The following is a 21907-nucleotide window of genomic DNA, read 5'->3' as shown; positions in this document are numbered from 1 at the left end:
AGAACTGCCTTTCCCATAAAAGGGCCTCTGCTTCCCTGTCTGCCCAGGTCTTATTGATCAAGCACTACAGACAGTGGCTGCAGCTTCAGTTGCCAAGTAGGGCAGGTCGATACTCAGGATGGGATTTTTGGCAGCTGGAACATGTATTTGTTCCTCCTTCCGCCCCACCATCCCTCTGGGAAGTGGTCGGTGTCACAGTGGAAGCAGGTGGAGCAAAGCTCCGTCCTCCTGCTTGCTGCTCACCTTGTCACTTGTCCTCTGTGCTGCAGCCCTGGGACCAGAGGCCTCTACGGGAGAATCTGTGAGGCTGCAGAGAATGTGGGGCACGTGTGGAGACAGAGTAGTCCCCACCCTGTGCTGGCTCCCCTGGCCCCTCTTTGCCGCTTATGTTTTGCAATGGCCAAGTTCACCCTTCTGTATACTGGGGCAATCCCATGGGTCATTCCGGGCTCCCCAAAAGCAGTATTTGGCCTTTATTGCTTGCCCAGTCTCTTTATTCAGCTAGTGTTTTTTCTGTGCATGGATCCAAAGTAACTCCCCTCTGCCCTTCCCTGCTGTGGCCATCAGTGCTGTTGTCATCTTTTCAGAGATGAGGAGAACAAGGCACAGTGATGGAAAGTGACTTTCTGAAGGCCAGAGGGACTTGGTGCTGGAGCTGGGGTTCGGAGCCATGTTTTTGCTGTCCTTTGGCAGCTCTCAGCCCCATGGCCATGGGCTTGGGACAGTGCTTCCCTGCTCAGAGCTTTCCCAGGCTGCCCTATCTCTGTGGGATCAAAAGCTGTGGGCTGGTCTCCAGCATGAACTGGGGGAATAAGACACAGAGGGGAGCACTGGGGAGGAGAGGGATGCTGTGCAGACTTGCCTTGCTCCATCCTGTCTGAAGAGCAGTTAGCTCTGCCATAAGTTGTCCTTAACCCCTGCTAGCTCTCCTGGCTGCCCAGCCTCTGGCAGGTGCTGAGCGCCGCACACAGAGAAGTTAAAGAAATGAGTATTTTGGGGAGGGGGGGAGGGAGGCTCTGTACTGCACCCTGGGGCCCTGGATTTATTAATGGTGACCTGCCATTAAAGACTAAAGTGCTAACCTGGTCATATTTAGCAGCTTTCAGTGGTATCCCAGTGGTCTCTGCCTGCAATATCAACTCCTGCTTTCCCCCGCAGCCCCAGCTCGGCAGGAGCTGACTCCAGAGTTTCTCTGCTACAATGAGTCTGGTGGGCAGCACTAAGAAGTCTCTGTGCTGCTGCTGCCAGACAGATTTCCACCTCCTCCTGCTGCTTCACGCAGTTTCCCCCTCTTACTGCCAGGTCTTGGCCAGGCAGTGCTTGGAAAAGAGGACCAAGTCCTGGCATCTTCATGATCTCCTTTATACAGACAGAGCCTGGGGGTCACTAGAAGAGGGAGATGTGCCAGCATGAAGCTCAGAGGGTTTGGCCATGAAGAAGAGGCTTACTCCGGCTCTTCAAAGCATTTCCACTGAGCTCTCCGAGAAGGCGCTGGCAAATTATCCTTCTGAGGTGGCAGGCTGGGAAGCGAGGCAGCAGCTCTGCCAGCCCTGATTAAAACAGGACTCAAGGCTAACAGCTTCAGGTCAGAGCAGGAGGGCTGCTCCCGCTGCTGCTGTCCCTCTTGCTCCAATATAAGAGGGATGTGGAAAACCCAAGTTGGGGGGATGTCCCCTAGGGGATATTAGCAGTTGGATATTGCAGTGACAGGCACTTTAGAAAGATGCTGGGAGCTGCTGCTGGTGCTGCTTGGCCAGGCAGGGATCAGTGTTAGCAGAAGAAAAAAAAAAAGCCCCAGAGTTTCCCTGAAGCAAATTCTGCTCTTGATGCCTCCCCCGAAGCAAGATCCTGCTGTGCTTCGTGTGCCAACTGAGATTATTGCTTTCCCTGATCACTTCTTCCTGGATTAAAAACTCAGCACAGAGTATTTTGCAGTGTGTTATTGCAGGATACCCACTAGAAGCTCAACATGGTGCAAACTCTGGCAGAGATACCCGGGAATCATGAGGCATCTCCAGCTCAGGCTGCTCCTGCTGCTCAAATCAGGCGCACCCCTGCCCCCTCGCACTTCTGTTTGGCCTGAGGTGAGGGCACAAAGAGCAAGGCTGTAGGGATTTTCCTCTCTCCAGAGCCCCATAAGCCACAGATCCCATATCTTCGCAGCCCTGCCCTTCATGTGGGCATGTTTGTCACTGTGGGCTACAGGCCATTCCCCAGCAGAGCCAGCGAGGGCAGGGGCCTTGTTCCAGCGCTGAGCTCCAGCCTTCGCGGCTTCCCAGCAGGACGAGTGCCGGTTTGGCAGCCAGGCTGGGGGCAATCCTCGCTCTCTCTGTTGGCTCTGTGCCCCAGCTGATCTGCAGCCAGGTTTTGCTGTAATCCCTACATCCTGTTGCAGGTCCTTAATCAGCTGGAGCCAGCCTGAAAAAAAAACCCCAAACCCCAAACTGTTGTGGCTAAAGCTCCCCACTGCCAGGTGGTGGGGAGGGGTGGGCAGCAGCCTTCCTAGGCACCAGGTGGGAGACTGTAAGGGTTGTGAGAGATTACAGTTTCCTTGGTAAGGATGAAAGCAGAGAAAAGGGTGTTTGTTTCTGCTGGGGGTCTCTGCAGAACCCACTTGTGCAGTTCCTCTGCAGAGCGGTTGGGTCTGGGTTTGAGGCATTGATTGCTCCTTTGATTTGACTATGACTCCCACTGCCAGCTCAGCTATGGACACTGCCCCTTCAGCCCTCATTGGGCAGGCTTGGAAACTCTCCGGGTTGTTGTTGAGTTGTTTTTTTTCCCATTTAATGCATAGAATAACACTGATGGGTCTGAACAGCTCCAGCCAGGCGACGAGAGGAAAGAATAACAAGCTCCTGAATGTCAGGCAAAATTATGGGCCATTGCTATTTAGGGTGAGTCTGGTGGATTTAGGGCCTCTCTGTTCTATTGTCCTAGCTGCTCAGAGCATTGGAGCAAGCGAGACACAAGTCGGGAATTTTATTGCAGAGCATGTTCAGGGGAAGGCTGGTTCTGAGCGTTTCCGGAATGGAACAGCCGCAGTGGGGGAGAGGGGACTGCTTCTGTTGGAAAGTTGGTGAGATGTGATACTGGAGGCTGGAAGTCCTGGAGAGGTGAGAATAGAGCCCCTTTGCAACCTGGTTTCTGTCAGGATTCAGCTCCAGATGTTCATCCCATTCCCCAAGTCTGTGTGGTGTTGGTCTCCATCCGTCAGACCTGGGCTGACTCGTCTGGCTGCTGCGTGTCTTGGCAGACCCTGCTGGTCCCCACTGCATCTCAAGAGCACATAGCTCCTTGTCGTCTATTGTGAAGCATTCAGGAATGTAGTTCATATGAGAAACGGTGCCTGTATGTGTGTGTTGAATGGGGATTAGGGGTTTTGGTGTCATCTCTTGGTTTGCTTTTGGCTGGCACTGGTGATGTAACCAGGGCTGGCACTGCATTCGCATTGCCAGGTGTTAGGGGAAGGGCCCAGCTGAACAGCATGATCATAGAAGGACACAGAAAGGCTGAAGAAGGTGTTATACAGTGAGATAGAAGTGGTCCATGGGAAAGTGAAGTCTTCACAAGTCCTGAACAGGGTGTACCCTAAGCTTCCAGATTCTGGCAAATGCATTCTGTCCCATGCCAGGGTGGGGAGGAGTGGCAGAGAGCAAGAAAGCAATTGAAGCCTGGCTGTCTGCATAGGTGTGAGACTCAGCAGGGTGAATTCTTTGCTTCTTTGGGGCTTCTTTTTATTTGACCAGATTAAAAAGCCTATTTGAGTTTCTTAAACCATTTAATCTAAAATCCCTAGGTAGATGTGCCATTGGATTCAGTTTTAAGCTTATAAACAAAATAGGTCTGTGTTGGTCTCATCTTCATTTTGTTCTAAAGAAGAAGGGTTTGACCTGTCCTCCCTGGAGCTGGGGGGAAGTTGAGCTTCTGGTGCCTATGAATTCCCATGAGCTTTCTGAAGGGTGAGGAAGTGCAGAGACTGGGCTGCTGGTGTGACCTTACTGCAGCTCCATGGCCTGGGCAGGTGCTGGGAGGAGGGAGCAGGGGCTGGGCTCCACTGGCTGGTCCCCAGGGCTCAGTACCTGCACAGAGTACTGAGTGTAGGAAAAATTCCAATAGAACCATTGCTCTGAAATTTCTTTGGGTAAGTGAAAAAGGAGAAGATCATAGGAGATGGGAGAAAATGGGAGGAAAGCTTGGAATGGTCAGGATAATTCCAGTTCCTATAGTCCTTTGAGAGGAACTGGTTCTCCTCTGCTTCTAGAGTGTCCAGCTCCTTCCAGTGTTTCCTCCTGCATCCATCCTCTCCACCCAGTCTCCTCTTGTCTCCTCTACAGTGTATGTGGCTTATTGTCGCTACTCCCTGTGCTTCAAAGGAGGTTCCATTGTCCCCAGAACGGGACAGTTCAGGATTTTTTTGCCGGAGAAGGTGCTACTGTTGCCTGTGGCAGCTGCAGGAATGTCACAGGTTTGTGGCCCACAGTGCCAGATGTGCCAAAGGAAGGTACCGAACCCGCAGCAGGCGAACGTAAGATGATTTGCCCCTGTGTCCCCTCAAAGTGTTTTCCACGTGTCCACCGAGAATCACCTCAAGTCAGTGATACCCGCACACATGTGAGGTGACAGTGGCAGTGCTCAAACTAACTGTAGATCCTGTCCCCAGTGCTGGGAGCACAGCAGAAGCGCTGGGCCATCCAGCTCCCTCGTACAGCCAAGCTCATTCCAGCACGGCCATAGAACGGCCAGGAGGGCAGGATGTCCTCACCTCTTGTGATCTTGGCTGTGAGCAGAGAAGTCTCCCATGTCCAGGGCTCTCAAAGGGATGCTCTATGTAAGGGGAAGGTGGGAACAGGACTGAATCCTTCCCACCTTCCTTCTCCCAAGGAACTGAAGACAGACAGAGGGACGGGCATCTGTCCGATGGCAGCTAGAAGAGGAGGGAGCCCTGTTGGCTTTGCCGAGGGAGCCTCTTTCTATATGGAAATGAAGAATTTAGGCTAATGGAGCTCAACCATCTCTAATTTTGCGATGGCAGGAGGATTTTGATTGAAAGTAATTAAGCAAGCTAGCTGTAAAATTAATTAAAGCAAAAGGGGGGGATTTTTTTATTGGATTGGATAGCGATATAGCGGCTGTCAAATGGGGGACGGATGGGGGTGACCTGAATTCTCTGCCCTCCCTCCTCCCACTCGGGACGTTTATGTCACTTTAATCTCCTTACAGCGGCTGGTGTGCATTTGTTTGAAATAATCAAGGAAATATGGTCAGAAATTGTCAGCTTTCAGATCTAATTTACCTGACAGCCCTGCGCAGACCAGTAAGCCTCTGTGTGCGTGTGTGTGTGTGGTGCATGCGACTGTGTGGTCATGGAGGACTCCTTGTCTCCCCTCTCTCCTGTTTTTGTTAATTCTGTCTCCTCTTGATTCTTAGCAAAAATACTTCTGACATATCTGGGGCCACCCAGCACCTTTCAGGAAAAATAAATAAGTTTGACAGTTTTCCTGCGGTCCCTTCTCCACCCCCACCTTCCCATCACTATCTTCTCCCAACCTGCTGCCTCATCCTTGCACCATAACCAGCTTTAGGGTTTAGGCAATATAAGATTAGGAGAGGTGGCTGTAATTCTTTATTCCAGATGGCTGGCAAATGCTAAACCCACTGTCACAAGCAACGAGTTATAAAAATACTTAAATTAGGCCCTTTGTTTCAGCCCATGTTCCTGCCAAGCAGCTATCCTGGTGTCCTGCCGGGAGCTCAGCTTGCACAGAACAGGTGGGGAACTCTGAGTCCAGACTGTAATGATGCTGGGGAGAGGCTTCTCTGGACTCACACCTACCTGGATTCCCTTGCTTAGCTCCATCTGCTTCTTTTTGCCTTTAGCTCTTAAAGAGAGATCTGCAACAAGAGGAAGCTGGGCATGAGTTGGCGTGTGCTCACTTTGCAGGTGAACATCCCAGGCCAGGGACATACAAAGACTGCAATTCCTACCCACATTCCTGACAGAAGTCTCAGGCTTCTCCCTGGACCTAACCCTGCAAGAACCTGATGACCTGAGCTCAGTGTACTGGAAACTGGGGAAGAAGGGGAACTGCTATAGGACCAGTGTTTCCTCGGAGCTGCCCTGGTTGCGTCAAATCTGTATTGCTTGGTTGGTTCTTAGGATTATTATTTACTATTTATTACTATTCATTAAGCACCAAGAGAGTTTGGGCTTTTGTTTGTTTTGTTTGGGTTTCCATATAGAGGCCTTTGCTGAGGCAGACTCCGGTGCCAAGACCTCTGGCACTTTTACAATTACAGCCCATGATCCTACTGTATTGTTTATGTAATGACTCTCAGTCCCGAGGGATTCTGCAGCCTCTCCTAGACCAGAGCACCCAGCACCTGGCAGGGAGAGTGCAGGGCAAGTGCTGGACCCTGGTGCCAAGGAAAATCTCTGGACTCTTATGTCCCAGGGGATCATTAATATGTAGAGGGCACAGCCTGGACCTGCTGCTTCAGAAGGAACAGATGATTCATCCCTGCCTGCTCTCTATGGTCCAGGGTCTCTTAGTACCTCAGACCTGATGTTCTGGCTGTTGGGTGTCTGCAGCCCACCAGTCTGTCTCTCATACAGGGAGCTGAGTTGACTGGTCCTTGTGGGCCAGCTGATGTGATCAGTCCCTGAATGTCCCAGAGCACCCCTAACCATCTCAGCAACAGGGATTGAAACTTCTAGTTGTTAAGCAGATGTGTGGAGGGCTCCACTCCAGCTTTGTAACCCGCAGGACATGGGTAGAGCTGGTCATGACCAGCTGCATGGGACTGTGCTGAGGTGGGTGATGAACTCATCACCGTGATTCCTGGGTTTAATTCCAGCTTTGCCACTGATTTGCTTTGTATCTGTAGCCATGTGAATGCATAGCTTTGTGCCAGGGCTTCCTCATCAGTATAATGGGTATAATTAGGCTTCCCTGATTGAAGATGGCACTGAACACTGAGTGTGCTGGCAGACTGTTTGCTTTTGTTTAAAAGTCCCTTCCAAAAAAAGGAGGTAAGACCAAATATAAGGGTGCTGGTTCCCATGTCATATTGCAGACATGTGAGGTAAGGTCTCTGACAATACCCAACCCTTTCCTTGTCTGTTCTGAAGAGTTGGCTTCCCCTAAGCCCAACAGGACAGTTAAGACTAAGTGCTTCTAAGTACTGTCTCCCCTGTATTCAGCAACATACAGAATGTGGAACTGGTGATCTTTTGTGTTAATTACAGATATAACAGAATGTAACATGAAAAATAACCTAAATAATTTCATGGCCTGTTAACCAAAAGAGAGCTTAAGTTCTGGGGCATGGACCATGCTACCACTGATAATGGTATCCGAACTCAGTGGTGTCTGGAGGAAGGGTCATACTGTGCTGACTACTCTGATTTCCCACTGTAGATTGCAAGACCAGATGATTAAGAGTGCATTAGATAATCTTCTAATATAACATTCCCTACAGGCAGTTACTGGCATTGCTGTAGAGACATCCTGAACGACGTGTTGGAAAAGGAAGTGAACAGGACAGTCTTTCTGCATTGTGAACATGTCTGAGACCCCCATGCAAAGCTGTGCTCTGTTCTGACTCCAAGTCTTCTCAGACATGGCCGAGGAAAATGCACGTGAGTGCTGACCTGGGGGCACCTTCTGTTGTTCTATTTGCACCTGCTTGTACTTGCTCGACACCTCTTCCCTCTCAAGCACTGCCACTCTCACTGCAAATGAGTCTGGAGACCCTAACTCCAACCAGGAGTTGAGAAACATCCCATAGCTGGGTGAATGGAATGAAAAGTTCCGATTTGGATAGCATTTCTTCTTCTCTTGGTTTAGTGTGAGTGACAGTGGAAAGGCATAAGCTCCCTTCTGTCACTGATGTGATGTCAGCTCGGAAATGATTCTCCTGAGCCAAGCAGAGTGACATGAGCATAAGATCAGTCAGAGAGGGATCAAGCCCAGCAAGTCAGGAAGATCTGAGGCACCGAGCTGAGTGTCTGGAGATGAGCTGCCGATCCTCATGGTGGGGAGGAGAGTCCTCCAGAAAGGGACTGGCAGCTCATCTAACACTGGTTCAGAGAATGAGAGTGTGCAGAGTGACCTCAGGGGTGAGTCAGGAAGACAGACACCTGTACCTGCTTTTTCTGTGAACTGCTGACCCTGACAACATCCTGCTCCAGTGTTGAATCCCGTCGGCTGTTCCTGTGCATCCAGCTTGCTTGGGGCAGCAAAAAAAAAGAAAAAACAAACAAACAAACAAAACCAAAAAAACCCCCAGAGCCAGCAGCTCAGCTGATCAGGGGTTTCAAACAGAAGTTGCCCTGCCTGACTTGCAGTAGACTCAGGGGCTTACTTTGGAAACTGTCTCTAGGGCAAGTCTAAACAAGCCAGTGGCACCTAATTTCCCAGGGAAGGAGAAAAGCCACAGAGAAAAAAAAAAAGTTGCAATAGAAGCTTGGGGATAAGAGGACATAGTGTTGCTGGCCAAACAAGGCTGTGAATGGAGATGTATCTGCCACATCCCATTTGCCTCCCTGGCAGTGGGACCCAAGGACCCCATGAGGATTCAGGAAGGCTTCTGGGAAGACATCCTGAGCAGGGAAGGGAGTGCTGAACGGGACAAGGCAGCAAGGGAGGTGTGGAGAGCTATGTGTCACACAGCTCAGCTGCTGGGGCCCAGTAAAAAAACAGGTGTAAAGTAAAAGGGCATCAGTGTGTCTTCAGCTCAGCCTCTCCCTTCCCCCTTGCTTCCATTTCATGTCCTCCCTGGAGCTCCAGGAAAGTTTATGATTTACACCTGAATGTAGTAGAATCACCAAGGTTGATGAAAGGGTTTTGGTTTCATTAATTCTGGACCCTGACATGCCAGCCCTCCACCGTGGCACTCGTTTGTGGGGCTGTCGTGGCTGACACAAGCTTCCTCATGGCTTAATAAACCAGCACCTTGGAAGCCTGGGCTGAACTCACAACATCATAGAATTGTTTAGGTCAGAAAAAACCTTTAAGGTCATCAGATCCAACAATTAACCTGGCACTGCCAAGCTCACCTTACAAAGGGAGTTATCCTCCAAGAAGTGTGAGTGGGCACGCTGGGTTGCAGCGTCCTCACTTGGGTCACCTGTACTGGTGCCATACTGAGACTTCTGGGGACACCTGAGGTTTCCTTCTCCTGCACCCCAGCAGAGGGAAGGGAGGCTGTGGGCTGACTGGCAGCAACTGGTGATGGATGTCTCCATGTGTGTCCTCATACGAGTAGAGCAGTCCCCAGGTCAGGTCAGATCCATGCTGCTCCCCAGACAGACCAGGAGCCAAGTTGTAGATTTGGGAGAGGCTCAAGGCAGCACTTCCTGAGTTCCCTCTGCAGAGGAGATACACCCTCACAGAGCTGTCTTTTTATTTGCAAACTGAGCAGTTGTACTGGAAGAGATTTAGCAAACATAGGACTGCACAATGCTGTGTGTACTGAGTCACACATCAGGGCTGGAGCCAGCTAGCACTGTGAGCTACTGAGGCAAACATTTGAGAATAGCTACAAAAGGCACCAAAAATATCTTCAGATGTGATCTTCCTGAGTTGCTGCAAGTTGGGTAATAGTGAGGACTGATAACTTAAGCTTAAAGTCTACGCACATTCTCTAGAGCTCATCCTGGGCAAGCCAAGCTACTGAGAATGGCAACAAAACAGAGGCAAAGCAGGTTTTCCCCTGTAAAGGGAGCTCTGATTAGCCAACTTCACATGGGTTGGGAAAGTTCTGGCTCTGGCAAGGCTCTAGGGATTGACCCTGTGGCTGCACTGCAGGAGGGAATGATCCCAAAATTTATGCCATGCTGTTGGATCTGCAGCTCACACCTGCACAGGGCCAGGGCAGGATCAGTCCCTACAAGATGTCTCCTGTCTGTTTTTAAAGTTCCCAGGCACAGGGCCTGGTCTTGGAGTCTCCCGTAGAAGGTTTCTTTATTTGCAAGATTTTTCTCAGGGGTTTGTTCTGTGGTTGCTCTTTCCTCTCTACTACTCTTTCAAAATAAAGGAGCTGCTTCCCCAAAACCCAGCTCTGACTTCTGGGCCATAATTCCCCAAATGCAGATTTTTGGGGACTTGTTCAGGCCATCTCAGCAGAATGGGAGAACAGGTGGTGGAAGGTCTTGATGCTGTCTGATGTGCACACAGAGGTCAGGGCTGGTGGTGACCACTGAATCTGATCAGCCTCCTGCCAGGTGACCCTTTGGCATCTTTTTCTCAGTCCCCCAAACCCTTTCCTTGCATCCTGCTGCTCCCTACACCCTTGTGCAGGGGCTGGGATCGTACCTTGGCCTTGCTGCGGCCGCTTCCTGCTTGCAGCACACGATCTCTCCCACTGGTTTTGCAGCCGTTTTTTCTGCCAGCGCAGGGCACTGAAAAGTGCTGGCACTGCCAAAAACCCTGTGTGCACTACGACTCCCCAAACATCCCTTTATTTTTATTGTTCTGTTAATTACTGTTTAAACTTTAATAAGTCACTTCGTCAGGAGGGGGGACCTGCAGTGAGGTTTCTGTGCAAACACTGGGCCCGGCGGTGACTCTAGTGTAACATAACCCTTTATACAATGTGGGAATGTTTAGACTGTAACAGAAACTTGTTATTTTAATGACAGTTAAAGGGGAGCAAAAGAAAGGAGCGAATGAAAAAGGGAAGCAAGTTTGTTGGGGAAATGGCTCATCTCAGTCTCTCTGTCTGGCCTCTTTTCTCTTGGCTTTAATGATATCTGGATAAGGAAGCTTTATGGCTTCAGTTGAGGCAAGTCTTGTTCCCAGAGATGCCCTATACAAGGCAGTATGTGATCCCTTCAGTTCGGCAGGGTGAGGCCAACAGCGGAGAGATGCTGATGGAAGCAGCATGGCTTGATTTTGCTCAGACACAGCAGCAGATGCCTAAAGCCAATTTGAGCTCAGTCTAATTATTCTGACCCACACAAGAGACTTTCCCCTTCTATTCAGAGCTTCTTCCACTGGTTAAGTTTTTAAGTAGCTATGCTGACACAGATGCTGGCATGTCATACATAAGAGGATCCAATATCCCACAGAAAAAATGGACCTTGAAACAAGAAGATGATGTTTCATATTGACTCCTCAAAATGAAGAATCATGGAGACCTGAGAGAGGGAGAGAGCCTGGTTCACACCCTTGGCCGTGGGAGAACAGAGAATTCACAGGCATCCTTGATTTTGCACTGTGGCTTCTTACATCTGCATTGCTTTGAGGTGGAGAATAACTGTGCAGTGGCTGCTGTCCCCGCACCACAGCACTGAAGTCACCTCCAGGTTTGGCTTGGCTATATTTAGCACTCACTATAGACAAGACCATATAGAGATACATATGATCTGAAAACCTTCAACTTCTGCTGACCTCTGCTGCTACAGTGAAATCCCCCAAATCTGTACAGTCTGAGTGAGGAGTGACATGAGACCAGGAGAAGGGAAAGCTCCCATGTTTTCCCTGTCAGAATTCCATCTTCCCCTCCCCAGGCTGGTCACCAGTCCCTGGCAGGGCTGGTCCTCCGGGAAGCCCAGCTTTTTCTGCCAGACCTAGCTGTTGGGCCTACAGGGAATGAGGGCAGAGAGGTGTAAGGAGGGTATGGGGGTGCAGGCTGGGGCACAAGAGCATTGGCAGGAGATGCTAGGAAGGAGAAGGGTGGAATGATGCTGGGAACTTGAGGAAAGAAGATGGGAGAAGAGGAGCATCCTAAGGCCAAGGCCAGCAACTGGCACAAAGGACAAAACTTTGGAGGGGAGGAGAAGTTAGGAGGGTGTGGAGTTAAGGAGCACTTTGCTGGGAGAAAGAACCTTCCTCAGGTGCCAGCTCTTTCCCGGGAGTCCAGTTCCTCTGTGCAGGGCCCCTCTCTCCTCTTTGCTAAGCTTCTGGCTAGAACAGGAGCATGGGGGACTTGCACTCCATAAAGCTTTTTGGTGAGGATGAGTGTAGGGTGGAGTGGGAGGGGATGAAACCATGGGCCTCTGGGGAGTGTGTGTTTTCCCAAGTGGCTGAGCATGCAGGGAGTGGGCCAAAACAGTTCATGCCTTCCTCACCCGCTGCTAGGGTTGTGATTGTTATTGATTGGGTTTGCTGTTCTCGGCACTTTGTGTTTTTCCAGCTGAGCATTGGCTGCCCCTGGATTTTTTTTTTTTTATTATTATTTTTTTTATTATTATTATTTTTTTTACCCTCTGCTTTAGTTCAAACATGGTAGATGGGTCAGGTGCATCCCCAGCTCTGTGCCAGTCAGCACTGCAGGGACTGAGCCTGCACTGGGGCTGCGCAGGGCTGGGAGAGTGCAGGGGTCTGTGAAAGGTGCCAGTAATGTGCAGACCTGCTGTCACTAGGATTAAATTCATAGGTCTGTATTATCTCTGGATGTATGTCATACAAAAAGGTAAAGAAATCTGCTCTTCTGTGATAACCACTGTCAGGGCTTCATGTTGGATGAAATAATAGGGACATGCACAGGGATTCCCATGCTTGGGCATGTATAACATATAGTTGGCTTAGGGTGCATAAACTTCAACCTCAAAGCCGAAGGGCCAAGAGAATGCTAGCTGGAGAGATAGTTTTGTTTCGTTTCCAACACGTGGCCATGACTTTCAGACCCCACCAAGTCCCTCATGTTGGGCTGTTCTCCCTCCAGACGTGCACTTGTGTCCATCCGAGGGCCAGTGGCAGGAGCCATCCCTTTAGGAATGCTATTTTCCAGGTTTCTGTGTGAGGCCAAACGTGTCCCAGCTGCAAAAATAACTAGTCTGTAAATCCTGTGGAAACAGGAGCAGCAGCGACACATCTGTCTGGTCTGGGCAGAGCCATCTTGTAACTAATACCCCAAAGGGGCATCAGGAGGCTGCAAGTCCCTTGTCAGTGTGCAGAAATCCAAAACAGAGACCTTTGGGGAGGACTAGGCCCTTGAAGGATGAAGCTCTGCAGTGGGCAGAGCAACAGATACCTCTGAGCCTCTTGCAGGACCAGTGTGTTCCAGCAAGACATTAATATTGACTGGCTTCCCTGGCCCAGCTCGGGGCATGCAGGCTGCTGGCATGGCCGGGTACACGCATCCCCCAGAGCACCTCCAGCCTCTTCCTGGCTCCCTCCTGCCTCCCCCATGGCCAGTGGGGTCACTTTGCTTGGAGAGCGCAAGCAGAGCTCAAGGATAGAGCCCCCTGGACGGAGCCAAGGAGCCAGCGAGTAAAAACGCTGAGGTTTCCTTTTCTGTACAGCGCGTTTCCCTAAATTGCCTTTGACTGTGTGCATCGCTAATGAAAGTTTATGCCCTTGTTAGAAGGACAGGCAGGTCCATTCCAGTTAGGGCTGGGTCTATCCTTCTGCCAACTGCCCTCCCCAGCACACACACACACTCTCACTCACTTGCTCTCCCTAGTGAATAAGTGAGGCTGTTAAAAAAAAAAAAAAAAAAAAAAAAAAGAGAGAGAGAGAGAGAGGGTGAGAGAGGGGGAAAAAAAAGGAGGGGAAGAAAGAAAATTTCCATATTTGTGTAAGTTGCTTTAAAAGCATTTTATCATGTCATAAAAAAAAAAGGAAAGTACTCTCGGAAATTGATCCTGCACAAGAGCCCATTGGACAGAAGGACGTTGGGATGTTAATGGCTATTTTGCTCCAGGGTGGCTTATTAAAAAATTTATACATAAATGCTTAAAATTGCATAAATTATTTAAAAAAAAAACATAGTAAGCAATTTGCAATCCCCATCTACTTTTCCTCTTTTTCTTTCCGTCATCATTATTTTCTTCCATTCTTTCCTACAAAAAGAAAATATTCCTTCCCACTTCTTTTACCCTTGTCCCCCTCCCTGTCTGAAAATGTGATGTGCCCAAAATTGTACATGTCTGTGGGTAAAATAAATACAATTTGAAATGGTACCTGCCACTGACCAGCAGAGCTATCTGTGAGTGGGGAAAGGAAAAAAAAAAAAAAAAAAAAAAAAAAGAAGGGGAGAAGAAAAAAGAAAAGAAAGAAAGAAGTTTGGATATGATGAGTGTTTCTCGCAGGCGTGGAATGTCACCCACATATCCTGGAGATTGTACTGGGGAGGTTTATGATGGTTTCCCATTGATTTGTTTCCCCGACGCAGCTGCCGACCTCTATTGAGGGACAAACATAATCAGCACTGACGCAAATTAGATGGTTATTCGTTTTGAAAATTGACAGAAAAACAATAAAAAAGATGAAATGCTCCCAAATCAATAGATATAATGAAATTCAAATAATCCGAGAGATGAGGTCTCCATGGCAACTGATAATGTGGAAAAGAAAACAATTTAATAAAGGACAGACACACTTTGAAAACAGATTGGGCAAAGGGAAGGCGGGGGGGCGAGGGAGCAAAGGGGGGCTGTGGGTTGGGTGGTGGTGGGAGGGGGCAGCGGGAGGAGGTGGTGGTGGGGAGCCAGAGCCACTGCCTCTCCGGTTGGTTAGCAGTGCTGTAGTGAAGGATCACTGTCCATCCCAAGGACGCTTGCCATAATTAAGAGAGGCTTTCGGTCCAGAAAGTGCAGATTCAGGTTTTAATACACAAAATTATTTCAGGAGCACTGAATCGGAAAGTCGTTTGTTATGACCTTCCTGAGAGGCCTGGAGCAGGGCATGTTGGAGGCGCGGCGGCTGAGCCAGCTGAGTTATGGCATATTTGTGTTTTTATAGTGCGGAGGGGAGGGGGAAGGGGGGAAGAAGGTTAAACAGTATTTACAGCTCAGTTGTTTTCAGAAAGGAAAGAGAAATAGAGTTCATGAAAAGATGCGAGCGGAAGAGAAAGGGAGAGGGAGAGGGAGAGGAGAGGGAGAGGGAGAGGGAGAGGGAGAGGGAGAGGGAGAGGGAGAGGGAGAGGGAGAGGGAGAGGGAGAGGGAGAGGGAGAGATCACACACACTCTGCTGGGACGTCAGCTCCAGTGAGACATTCCCCGGGGCTCTGTTTGCCTTAAGGTGTGAGCTGCAGCTGGGCTGGGGCTACAGAGGGACTCTTCCATGGTATGGGGAGTGTGTCTGTCCCTGCTGCAAGTCTGGCTGCAGGGTCCAGCTGGGAGTCCACTGTATTCTCACTCCAAGCTGCAGAACAAACTGCATCTGGCGTGCAGGCTCACACTGAGTGTGTGCGTGGTGCTCACACCGGCGGCTGCCTGTGCTGGCTGCTCGTGTGGTTGCTTGTGGGCTCTGCGTGGGTGCTGGTGGCCTCTGTGGGGTGCTGGCTGTGCGTGCGGGGCTGAGCGGGGCAGGTGTGTGCAGGGTGCAGGTGCTGTGTCTGTATGTACATATATGTATGTGTAGATGTGACACCTGTACAGCGTGTGACACACAGCAGAGTTGTGTGCATTAGCATGTGCATACAGTTATGTGTGTTTGTGTGCAGGGTCATGTGTGCCTCTTCATGTGATAGTGTACCTGCACGACCACGTTTCTGTGCACGTGTGCATTCCCATGGACGGGTGTTTGCAGTCAGTGATAGCACAGGCACATGGATGGGCTCACGAGGACATAGGAGATAAGAGGATGATCCCTAATGACCAGAAAGAAGAGCAACAAAAGGCAAGACATGGAATTAGAGTGGTGTGAGCACTGGGAAGCACGGGGTGAGCGCCCACATGGCCCAGCCATGGGGTTTGCTCTCCTGTGCCGCTCTGACAGGACTGCCGAGTTAACAACTCAGGCATGACCCACTGCTTTCACACCAGAGCTCTTTCTCCTCTGGCCTGATCATTCCTTCCAACAGGATGGAAGCATTTCTCCTAACCACATTGCACACTATTTGCAGGTCGCAGACATCTTCAGGGATTCAAGAGCCCTTGAGCTCCCAGTGCTGTGTGTAATGGGTACCTGCTCTGGATTCACAAAAGACTTCAGCCCCACCTGGGGATCACAGCAACTTCTAAGAGCACTGAGTACCCCCTTTGCACCCAGCCCAGAGCCGTTACCTGCTCACATACAGCTTAGGGAGCAGTCAGGGGCTGTGGAGAGGACAGAATATGAGCTGGAAGGCTGAGATGCTCTGGTTTGCTCTTTGTATGCAGCCCTTCCTGAGGTTTCACTCACCTCCTTCAGGCTGACACACTGATTTACTTTGCAGGGCCTTGAAAGACCACAATAATGAACTTCCTCTGGCCCTGCATTTCTTAGTGGTGCAACAAGCATTCACACTTGCAACTCCTATTTAGCTCCCGACTTCCCACTGCAGTTAATTAGTAGTCTGCATTCTTTGTTGGGTCTGAGCTTAATAGCGATGAAGGGGATTGCAAATTGCCCCTAAACTGCTGACCAACTACCAAAGGGTCAGAGGGACCCTGTTTTAGGAGCTGGCTCACTTAACCCCTGCCCTCAGTTATGGATGAGCCCAGCCTGACACCAGGGAGCTGCTGTCCACTGACTTGGATCATGGTGGTTTTGGATTCTCTGTAAAATCACTCATTAAAGAAGGTCACCCAGGGGAACTGATGAAACTTTGAGCAATTCCCTTCTGAAACTATCCTTTGAGGGGTCTGTTGTCTCTCCCCGGTCTTTTTTGTTCCCCCAGTGTCAGGTATTTGCTGCCAAGTCTGGTTCCCTCTTGATCTCACCTCCATGTTTCCCTGCACCCCTTTCCTTGACCCGTTCAGCCTTTAGAGAGGGATCTGTGCAGTGCTTCCAAGAGGCTTATGTTTGGCCTCATCTTCATTCCTTAGGAGCTGGCTCCCACATGAGGCAGCAGGCTTTGCTCCAGAGGCTCTTCCAGCTCTTTTCTTCCACCATCCCTTCCCTCCCTCTCTGCATCCACTGTGGCCTCCTGGCACAGCACTCCAGCCATGTTTCTGTGCTATGAAGAGGTGAAGTTAGGCATTGTGTTGGCATTCAGCTGCCCTGACAACACATCTGGCTTCACAGGGAGTTTTCTAAGGGCCACAGGGAGCCTGCAGGTGTAGCCTTGCCCACGAATTAATGCACCACAACATGCAGGGACCTGAGGGTGATGAGCTATTACGCCTCACTCTGCCTTTTACATCTTTTTCCCCTTGGTTTTCTTCACAACCTGTGTGGAGATTGATGGCAGAATTGTGATGTAGATGTTAGCAGTTCTGCTTGATTTATAGAGTTACTTAGGCTGAGTGAGGCTACTTATGCTCCTCTGGATAGTAAACCTTTTAACCAGACTAAAAAATTAATAACAAATAAATAAGGAAGAGAAACTGGATCAGAAAAACTGATCCTCTTGGCTTTATGTTATCTGAAAGAAAGATGGTGAGGACAGAAGATTCCCAGGGAGCCGCTCCTCAGCCTGGGGACCCCAAGACCCTGCTCACTGCATTGAGTTGGAGAACTGAGAGCAGGTTTTCATAGGAAGGAAACAGCTGAAATGTCTTTTCAAAAATCCTGCATTGACAAATGAACTAGGAAGTTTGCTGCAGGACACAAGGGACTTTTGAGCTTCAATCAGCCCTCTATCAGTGCTTTTCCTCTGCTGTTATTTGATTTGCAGTAGTACCTAAAATTGAAAAGGCACTGGGCTCATTAAGCTGGGCAAGAAATCCTTTCCCAATGGGTGATCCATGAAGGGGAGCCTGCATGATGTCCTTTGTCCAAAGACAAGGAACAGTAGCAGAGTGGGGAGCAGAATCAGAACTCCTGACTCTGTTCCCCCCTTTTTTCCCCTCTTCTTTACACTCGGCTCCTTTTGTTAATTGTAGAAGCTTCCTGTGTTACTTGTATGCAGAAAGGCATTCTTTTCTTGTCCTTTGGAGGTTCCAGGGCACATGAGTGCAGAGCAGGGCAAAGGGAAGGGCAGAGATGAGGAGCTTTGCCTCGGACCCAGGTGAGAAGCAGACCCTTAGTGGTTCTCCCAGTGAGGAAGCTGAGGATAGGCAAGATCAAAGCACACTTAGAGTCTTTTTTGAGATCTGCCTAGGAAAAGGTTCAGACGTGCATTACTAAAGAGCTGTGAAGAAGGATTAGTCCTATCCTTGCTCAAAGTTGAACTACTTTCCCCACCAGCTGTGCCAAATGCCTGTGAAGAGCTGGCGGAGCAGGTCAGTGGTAGGTGAGAAGGGAGTGTCAGAGGTGGGGTGAGGCAGAGGGGCTGGGGGAGGTTGTCACCGTTCAGCCAGCGAGGGGACAAGCTGACTTGGGCTGGGCTGCGTGGGGCCGGTGAGGAGGTGCTTGCGGCAGGATGCGGTGGCCAGGAGGCAGCACAGTGCTGAGCATTCAAAGGTGTCCATCCTGCTCTGCTGCCTGCCAGCCAGCTCGGCTCTTCAGCAGGGACTCTGCAGACTCTGGAGGACTTTTTGAGTTGCAGCCCATTGCACCATTGCAGCAGGAGCGGCTGTGCTAGGGCCAGCTCACTCCTAGTGTGAGGTCTGCACTGCCTTTCTCTCCCTGGCCAGTGATATATGGCATAAATTAGGCCTCTGAAGGGGGATACTGCATCCTTAAGAAGAAATATGTCCTCATTTTTCTTAAACACCGTTTGCACTGAGTGAAATGTTTAGAAGGGACGCTGAGGGATAACTTTATTTCTTACTAGGGAGTTCAGAGCCGTTCAGTTAAACCCATAAAACACTGGGAGTAGGGAAGCTGACAGCCTGCCCGTGCATTAGAAAAGCCATTATTCATCTAGGGGAAGTTCACCCCATGCTGGAGCCTTGTGTTACCAATGGGGTGGTCCAGGGGAAAACATGGGATCATCTCCCTTGGCCATCTAAGGGGTCAGTAGGATGCTCAGAGGTGGAAAAGGCTCTGTAACAATCCAGCACAGTGACATAGAGTGCTGATACCAAGACCCCAAAGCATTGGGTAGGGCTCACTGGTGGGTAATTGTCCTCATTCCCCCTCCCCTCCGTGGGGAAACTAAGGCACTGAAAGCTGGGAAGACTGACGGTTACACAGTGGTTGGAAACCACGCTGGAAGCCAGCATTTCTGGCTCTGAATCCCCAGTTTGAATCACCAAAACCAAATTGCATTCCAGAGGCAAGGAGTGAAAGTCAGGAGGCCTGACCTCCCGTTCAGTTTCTATCACAAAGCTATGCTCCCAAGTGGAGTCGGGAGTTCTGATTCCATCTTCATTGTACCAACATTCAGCCCTTTCTTCCCAGTGGGATTTAGAAAACCTCTTGGAAGATGAAGGCAAGGTCTTGTAGTTCATAGTAATGGGAATTCCTGTCTTGGGTGGTGGTTGGTGCTGTGGTGGGCTGCATTACAGCTGGGGGTGTGCGAGCTCATGCTCATGCCCAGGCACCTGGCCCATGCAGGCTGCCATCGTTCCCCCAGTAAGTGGCTGTTTGAGAGGACAGGGCCACCCAGGGCACCCAGAGTCGTGGCAGACAAGGCATCGGCCACCAAGGGGGTGGTGACTTTGATATTTTATTTTTGGAGGCTTGACACCAAAAGATTTAATATTTGTTTGAAATGAGAAACAGTTCTCAAGTGAATTTGGAGAGCCTGGGAATTAATGTCAGACCCCCCTCCCCTCCCTAAACATCCCTCCTCCCCATCAACTGAGTCCCCCCCCCCTTTCAATTTCTGAAGCTTGCTGATTTGAATATTTATAAATATCAGTAAATTATTTATTGTAGCAATCTGCTGTGCCATTTCACCAATCGCCGTTAACACTTTAGGGCTTGCTCTTCGGGAGGATGCAACTGGAGGAGACGGGCGCCTGGGGGCTGGGAGCAGGCACTGGGGAGGGGGTCCTGCTGGCCTGTATGCAATGCCAGGAGGGGTTCTCTGTGTGGGCAGCACTGGAAGGCTTGAGATGTTCTCAGGAGAGGATGGGGACCTTCTTTGTCCAGTACCAGGGGACACTGGAGAGGACATGGCTAAAAAGGGAGGCTTTTGTATTGACAGGGGAGGGCAGCGAGGGAGTGGCCTAAAGGGATGGGCTGTCTGTGCCCTGAGGCATACAGGGACCTAGCCCTGACTTACAGCTCAGCACTCACCACTCTTTACTTGTAGCTTCTGTTCCCCTGAGGAGGAGAATTCCTCTCGGTTTCTCCTGTCCCATTCTCTCCCTTGAGAAGTACACTCCTGCACAGAAAATACACTCTGCTCAGTGATGCTGTGGCTGCTTTCTGCTTAGGTAGAGGAGGGGCTCCCTGAGTTCGTAAGCTCTTCTTCCAGAGAAACCCTATGAGCAGCACGGGAGCAGCCAAATGGCCAGGTGAGAAACAGGAGCAGCCCAGCTGGCTGGCAGCCCCAGTGCAGGGCAGCAGGATCTCCAGAGCCCATGGCTTCCCCCTGCTCTCAGGGTGTCCTGTCACTCAGTGCCCAGTGCCAATTTCTGTGCACTGCCCCGCACTGGCACCAGGAAATTTCAGCTGAACTCTGGACCTGAGAAGGCTGAGCTAACGGAAGTGTAAGGGCTTGCTGAAGGGAAGTGACACTGCTCTCTGTCCCTTTGGGCCTGGGCTGAACCAGGCTCTGGGAGCTGCAGATGGGGAGAAAAGGAGCCCCTTGTGGGTCTGTAAATGCCAGTGTGGTGGGCAGGAGAAAGTCAAGCAGTGAGGACTGCAGGCAGACTGTGCACTGGCAGGTGCTGGCTGTGGGGACCAGAGCAGAGTCCCCCAGCCTTTCCTCCCCGGTTTATGGTTGGGGGGTGTGGGGAGAGCCCTCATGGCTGTGGGAAAGCAGGGAATGAAGCTGGCAGCTCTTGAGGAAGGACACCCTGGCTGCTCGCTTTGTTTCTCCTCCCACATTTTTGATTCTCCTTCTCCTGCCTGCCCAGTGCTGAGCTGGAGCATGTCACGTCTGACTCTCGCACCGAGGGCTTTCCCCAGCTCCTTGCAGACACGCACAGGCGGGATCCATGCTTTCAGGGCAGAGGAGGTTGTTAAAGAGCCTTTGTGAACTCCCCAAGGTCAGCCAGAACAGACAGCATCCACTAATCCAAGGTCATTTCCTGGGCTAAAAGCAATAAAATGTTTTATTGATAAACTGAAGAGGGGAGAATACGCGCTAAATCCACTCTCAGACATTGTGGGCCATGCCTGGGATGTTCTGCCTTTGCCCTGGCCCTGCCTGGGAAAATACACAGGTCTTTGTGCTGGAGGGAAAATGTTTTCTGGTACGGGCTGAGCATTTGGCTGCCTTCCCTGCCTCCTCCCAGCATGTGGCCGGGCAGTGCCAGGGCATTGCTCCTGAGAAGCATGTTCCCAATGCTCCAGTGGCCTTCTGCTGTGAAGGTTTGGCTCCATTTTAGGGACTGCAGCTCAAGTGTGAAGAGGCTCCAGTGTGCAGCATCCTCACCTCCCATCCCAGCAAGCGGTGCTGCCCTCCCTGTTTGGGACTACTGAGCAGACTGGAGTCTCTCCAGTCAAGTTTGCACCACAGTGGTTAAAAAAGAAAAGGACTGTGCATGCATGTCAGCCCTCCTTTCTTCCCCCTCCCCCCTCCCAAATAATGCCGTTAATAATTAATCAAATGAGAGCTTGCAGCTCCTGGAAAGCTGGCACTGGGACCTCCCTCCTGAACAGAGCTGCTCAGCTGGGCTTAAAACTCTTCAATAGGAATGTGAAAGCTCCATCTGTTCGACGTACCCAGCCCTCTGAAGTGACAACGCTGTCCCTCCTCAGCCAGCAAACCTCTCCCCCCAGAATGGGCCCTCCTACCCCAGGGGCAGGGGTCTGCCCTGCACCCTGGTTCTTCCCACAGCAGTAAGCTCCTGCTGTTACCCTCCACCCATACCAGCTGGATCATCCAGCTCCCATTCGCCCTTTTTTCCCAGCTGGGACCCTTCCTCCCCTCTGCCAGGAGAGGTGTGTTTTCATTAACCTCAAGCTAAAGCCAGGCTTGGGCTCTCTCCTCTTCTCCCTGCAAAGCCGAACTTATCTTCGTAGCCGTTTACCCTTGGCTGGGTCCAGGCTGCAGATCCTTTTGTTCCTGCACACCATGTGTCCCCCACAGC

General features: G+C 50.5%; 1 protein-coding gene across 3 annotated transcripts in view; it reads left to right on the top strand.

Moving 5' to 3' along the window:
- CASZ1 (castor zinc finger 1) overlaps positions 1 to 21907 on the top strand; it is an 83712-nt gene that overhangs the window by 15096 nt on the left and 46709 nt on the right. Inside the window, exons 1-2 of one of the 3 annotated variants that reach the window (XM_040084346.1) lie at positions 6040 to 6145; positions 7480 to 7639. The exons of 1 other annotated variant lie outside the window; for it this stretch is intronic. In XM_040084346.1, the coding sequence (XP_039940280.1) occupies positions 7621 to 7639 (19 nt within the window). In that variant the 5' untranslated portion in view covers positions 6040 to 6145; positions 7480 to 7620. Of the gene's footprint in view, positions 1 to 6039; positions 6146 to 7479; positions 7640 to 21907 lie in introns of those variants that run through there. One more of the 3 variants, XM_040084345.2, reaches the window with a different exon arrangement.

This window comes from Hirundo rustica, chromosome 22, assembly GCF_015227805.2.
Source record: "Hirundo rustica isolate bHirRus1 chromosome 22, bHirRus1.pri.v3, whole genome shotgun sequence".
NCBI classification, from domain to species: Eukaryota; Metazoa; Chordata; class Aves; order Passeriformes; family Hirundinidae; genus Hirundo; species Hirundo rustica.
The sequence above is the reverse complement of the archived record's forward strand: the minus strand, read 5'-3'. Positions and strand labels throughout refer to the sequence as shown.